The sequence below is a fragment of the Mobula birostris genome, chromosome 20, assembly GCF_030028105.1.
Source record: "Mobula birostris isolate sMobBir1 chromosome 20, sMobBir1.hap1, whole genome shotgun sequence".
Lineage (NCBI taxonomy): Eukaryota > Metazoa > Chordata > Chondrichthyes > Myliobatiformes > Myliobatidae > Mobula > Mobula birostris.
This window is the reverse complement of record NC_092389.1, coordinates 6,696,396-6,702,395: the sequence shown is the minus strand read 5'-3', so window position 1 is coordinate 6,702,395 and position 6,000 is coordinate 6,696,396. Positions and strand designations below refer to the sequence as shown.

At 39.8% G+C, this 6,000-nt stretch overlaps 1 protein-coding gene across 1 annotated transcript in view; it reads right to left on the bottom strand.

The window, feature by feature from the left end:
* Positions 1-1,251: 1,251 nt before the first annotated feature.
* The window catches only part of LOC140185438 (5-hydroxytryptamine receptor 3B-like), a 21,373-nt gene continuing 16,624 nt past the window's right edge, over positions 1,252-6,000 (bottom strand). The window contains exons 8-9 of the mRNA XM_072238776.1: positions 3,877-4,071; positions 1,252-3,632 (exon numbers count right to left, since the gene is read on the bottom strand). Of these exons, the coding sequence (XP_072094877.1) occupies positions 3,358-3,632; positions 3,877-4,071 (470 nt within the window). The 3' untranslated portion in view covers positions 1,252-3,357. The remainder of the gene's footprint in view (positions 3,633-3,876; positions 4,072-6,000) is intronic.

Below are 6,000 nucleotides of genomic sequence, written 5' to 3'. Positions count from 1 at the left end.
GCACAGTAAAGCATTACGATAGCCTCCTCGTTACCATGTTGTCCTGTATTTTTGACATTATCTCCCATTTTTTGTTATCTATATCCTTTATAACCAAGGCATACCTCTGTGCCACTGATGGCAGGATTACTGTGTTAATCCTTTCCATTCAATTAATTTCCCATTTAAGGAACTCAGATGTTGTCTAGAGAGAAGTGCCTTTCATGACACCCTTCAAAATGTGAGCAATTCAAACTCATTTGAATGTTATCAAATCATTGGATTGGATTCTCAATGGCAAAATATGGGGATAAACTGATGGGCAATTTCTAAGATGTCAATAAGACATCAGAGTTTTGTCCACAAACAACAGGAAATCTGCAGATGCTAGAAATTCAAGTAACACACATCAAAGTTGCTGGTGAACGCAGCAGGCCAGGCAGCATCTCTAGGAAGAGGTACAGTCGACGTTTCAGGCCGAGACCCTTCGTCAGGACTAAGAGTTTTGTTCAATTTGTTCTCATTATTTTACTCTTTCTATTGATCCATCGTTATTCATCCGACAACACAGAATCCTTCTGTAAAAATGTCTTTGGTACAAAGTGTAAAGTGCTGCTTGATAATGATATTAAACCACTAATAAATTTTCACTCTCACCTTATTTTTTTCTGTTTTAGTTTTTCCTCTATCTGTTTCTGTCCGCAGTGAGAACAAACCATCCTTCCACTCTTCACCACCTTCCTGCAATGTTACTCTGTGCAGTGCATTGGATCACCTTCCAGTGCATTGTGAAGGAAGTGACCGAACAATCTAAAATAGACTCCATCTCCCTCCCAGAAAGGCGGAAAAAGATCTGGTGGGGCTATTTTGAAGAAGAACCAGGAAGTTCTCTCAATAATCAACATCACTAAAATGTTTATTTGGTTATTAATAAATTGTTTTTACACGTATTACTTGTTTCACATACCACAATAGTAACTACATTCAAAAGCTTACCATTGATTGGAAATTCTATCACACAAAGTTCCTGATTTGGGGAATAGTTCCACATAATTGCTTGCCTTTCTTTCTGTCCCCTTGTTTTGCTAAGAATGGCATCACCTCCAAGTCTATTTATCTCAAATATTTCAAAACAAGGGAGTGATTGGCTTCCTAGATCTCTTCCTTCTCTTTGAAGCTGCAGCCTTTTAAAACCAGAATCTGGCATTGACTGTTCCCTGTGTTCTGATGTATGTTGTCTCTTCAGCCAGTGCTGGTGTTACACAAAAATAGAATTCCACCCTACACTTATATCTCATAAATAGAAGTCAGAAGAACAGTTCTATATATTTCAGAATAGTATGTTTATTATGTTGTTTATATAGAGTCTCCTCAGGATCTCACAGTTTTCATAAGGGTGAGCATATACATGCAGACCTGCCGTTACAAGAAATAACATTTCATCCCTGTGAGCACAGGGTAACAATTTAAGGCAAATTTATCACCACAACAACAAGGCTCCCAGGAGCTAACTTGCCCACATAAGGTATCCAGAGTCACTTCTTCAGGGTGCAGAGTCAGAAAAGTAGTTAGAGCAACTCTGATTTGAAACCTTTTTTACTTCTCTACCTTCCAAACTGCTCCATCAGATTAAGTTTTGATTTCATCTGCACCTGATTCACCATTCCAAAGGGTCCTTCATATTGTCTTTAGCATGTTCCTTCTTTAGTACCCAACAGGGAGAAATTCCATTGAATTGCTCACATCTGAGATTCTAAAAAATACTGTTTACTCTAAGGTTCTGACTCAAACAAATTACAAAAAAAAAGATTCTCTATTGGAGTTACCCAAGTCTGATTTCAAAAGTTATGCTGTTCCTTCCCTCTTCCTCTATTAATCCATTTCCTAGTGAATACACTTCCAAAAATTCAGCTCTTTGGCAATGCTTTTGTGGCTTAGAGTCATAACTTTTGTAGTAACACTCTCATGAACTGTCTCAGGATGTTTAGTGATGTTTTAGGTGTGACATTCTACTGAGTGATTGTTGAACATTAACTGTTTAATAACTCCATGTCTAATACACTCGATAACACAATGTACCAAAGTGTCCCAACAGAGTACTCTCTCCAAACTGGATATTCCTATGGATGATAGTCACCTGGACATTATTATTAGCTACATCTTTCAGTGTTATATTGATGCAGACTCTAATTAAAAACAGAATGGTAAAGCATTTTGGGAATAATGTTAATCTAACAATGGGCAACTGTATTTTCACGTATTTCAAACTTAAGGTCGAGCACTTCACTCCAAAATTCACACCATTTTTCACCTCTTTTAAGATTTTGGAAGTCTGCCATTTTGACCTAGCTTTTGATCACAGATACATATTACAGACTCAATGTCAATTGAGATCACTGTAAAAAAACACTTCGTAACATTTCACTTAGCTACCACAAAAATCCAAGTTTTCTGATAATCCATCATTGGCAAACTGAGATAAGCAAATTGGGCACTTGTTTCATGTGCTTGACTTCAGTAGAAAGTTTATTTGAACACTCTATGTTAGGGTAAAGTGTGGCATTTTGGTTAATTTGCATTCTGACATTCAATAGAAATGACCAAAAATATCATGGGTTAAGACAGTCAACTCTTCTTAATTAATATATTGTCAAGATCATAGTGAATTTACAGGGTTTGTATTTATTTTCATTCAGAATCAGAACCATTTTTAAGAAGATAATAGCGGAAAAAACTTCCTAAGTAGCTTCGAATTTATTTGATTTGAATATGAAACTCTTCTCGAAGCATCCTATTTCATACTCGGCAATGTTATGGCATTCAATAAATGATTATCTCAACATGCTAAATGTTCTGTCATAGTTTGGAAAGCATTTAGGGATTTTTCCATGATAATATGAAGTTAACTGCTTAAATAGAAGACAGTTGCATGAAGAAACAATGCAGATTATATGCTGCAAAATTTAGCCAGCTTAGGTGTCAGGGATCTAAACTTAGGGGCTGCTTGCACAGCCTGCAATGTTTTAAATTTGGGAGAATTTGTTTGTTTTCCATGGCTGAGAAGTACTGGAGTTAGGAACATCTATGAGGGACAGCAAATGGACTTCACAGATGACAATGAAGAAGCAATATTATTGTTTAACACTGCAGAAAAATATTCAGCATGTTGTACCATTCTGATTGATCCCCAAAAGGGTACAAACATGTTCCTTATTTTCAGAGCAAATCTTAGATTTGATACCATCTTGTTGGGGAGAAAAATCTACTGATCTAGTTCACTAAGCTATTTTAATTTCCTAAACCAGAGACAGCCCAAGTTTTACTAAAAGGTTTGGGGTGGGGCATTGTGGGTGTTAAGAGTAACCTGATAGTACAATGCTAAGGGTAACTCCACATCAGCCAGAGGGTGGTCATGGTAACGGTATAAACCCCGAAGGTCACCAAATATACAAGGAAGAGGACCCGATCCAATCTGTAACAGAACGCCAACCATTCATTCTTGTGGTTGCTGGCGCCATCTAGCTGGTGAAGGCAGAGTTTGATTGAAGATATCTCCTCTTGTATCTTTTTCATTGGTAACCTCTGGGTCAGGTAGCCTTGGGCATCTTTGTTGAGAAATTTCTCTTCCTCTTGTTGAGGGTCACTCTCAGAAACTTCATTGAGGAAACATAAAAGTACTTATATCAGTGTTGAGGACCACAGTTCTACACAGCATGGCTAAAATATAGTACATCTTAACTTATTTGTCTGAATAACTAAGATCTATTGATCTCATTTCTGAAATGTTCAATTGAAGTTTAGGAATGCTGCAGCCTTTGACTTTGTGGAGAAGAATGGTATAACTGTTGGCAATTAATATGGAAAATGGAAGTGAAATAAGATTCAGAATGTTCTCACCTCCATCGTCACAGGTTTCCTCTTTCACCTTCAGAGATGCGCACAAACTGTCAGTGGTGCTCTGCTTTGTAGAGCTGTCCATTGAGACCGAGCTCTCTGGTTCTGCCTCCCTGTTCACATTCAGGAGCTGTACTATGAGGATTGATTCAGCTAAACTGATCACAAGCAGAGCTATACAGACGGCGAAGAACACTCCTAGAGAAGAGCAGATCAAAAGTGATGATGAACTTGACAAATTTACACTTAAATCTAACAACCTGTTTCCCTGTTCTATACGCATACACATCACATACCATTCTGAATACAAAGAGGGGCAGGGATGTTAGCCATCATATCCCAGCCATTATTTATTTCTTAATCATTATTTCTTAGTAGGTTACTGTATCGCCTTGTTGGCATGGGGCTTGCAAGTCAGTTGCCACATTTCCAACAGTACGATGACTACAATTCAAAATTACTTTACTGGCTGATGACATGGGAGTACAAATCAGAGTAAGGCGGTGAGTGGAAGGGCTCTGTGCGTTCAGAAGGACCTGGGAATACAGATCCATAATTCCTTGAAGGTGGCATCACAAGCAGATGGGATCATAAAAAGCAATGCACACAAAATGCTGGAGGAACTCAGCAGATCAGGCAGCACCCATGAAATAAATAAACAGTCGTTGTTTCGGGCCGAGGCCCTTCATCAGGACCGGGAAATGAAGGAGGAAGATACCAGAGTAAAAATGTGGGGAGGGGGGAAGGTGGGTAGCTAGGGAGTGATTGGTGAAACCAGGTGGATGGGGCAGGTAAAGGGCTGGAGAAGGAACCTGATTTGGGTGGGGGAGGGGAGGAGAGTGGATAATAGGAGAAAGGGAAGGAGGAGGGGCAGAGACCAGGGAGAGGTGATAGGTAGATGGGAAGAGGTAAGAGGCCAGAGTGAGGAATAGAAGAAGAGGGGAGGGAGAGGGAAATATCTTTTACCCGCAAAGAGAAATCGATATTCACACCATCAGGTTGGAAGCTACCCAGACAGAATATAAGGTGTTGCTCTTCCAAACTGAGTGTGGCCACATCCTGGCACAAGAGGAGGCATGTTGGAACAGGAATGGGAATTGGAATTAAAGTGTTGGGCCACCAGGAAGCTCCACATTTGGCGAATGGAGTGGAGGTGCTCAACAAAGCAGTTCCCCAATTTTTGTTTAGATAGGGGTTGGAGGGATATGGTCTGGGTACAGGTAGATGGGACTAGGCAGACTATCGGGTAGGCATGGAATAGATGGGCTGAAGAATCTGTTTCTGGGCCATAGCACTCTATGACTCTATAAAATTATGCCTTTGTCTATGATAACCCTATTCCCTTTCTCCATATGGTTGAAGCTAACTTGTTCCAATCTGAATTTAGGACAAGAGGTTGACTGGGAGAAAGAGGGTGAGATTGAGAGAGAAGGAGAGAGACAGACAGAGAAAGAGAAAATTGGGTGGAGAAGTGCGACTGTCGTTTAGGGAATAGTAAAAGCATGGTAAAGTAGCAGGCAAGTAATTAGGGGCTTCACAGTTAAGCTGGAGGAGTGGAGGGTGTGGGGTGGATACCTATCAGTAAATAAATCCCTCGGGATCAAGTCCTTTAAACCTCTTTCTTCTCAGCAGCGATCCCAGGTCCTGCGAAGCTCAATCAGTATCTCTAAAAATAAGTACTGTACAATCTTCTTGAAACAAAGCCACATAGCCTTAAGTACTATACCAATCCACTTCCTGGCAGCGGATTAGTTGTCTTCTCAATCTTACATTCATTACAACTAATCATGAGAAGTCCGAGGCAACTTGGTATCATTTTTGAAATGTTTATGTTATCCATGTTCAAGCCCACCCATTTTCACTGGGTTAAAGTGATCTCCATTAATTCAGTCTCCTTCCAGACCTGCTGAGTGCCTTTATCAGAATTTCACCCTCTCATTTCATCACATCGTTATAAGTGAATTTCAGCCAAGATATAAGACAGAGCACAGTCCTCCCGATTGTAGCTATCATCCTTGGTTCACTTCCGTCCCACTGTTAATGCTATGCACAATATATAGGCATGGTAAATAGTTAGGTCACATTGGGATGACTAGGTAATGCTCCTGTCAGTGAAAGTTATGATCA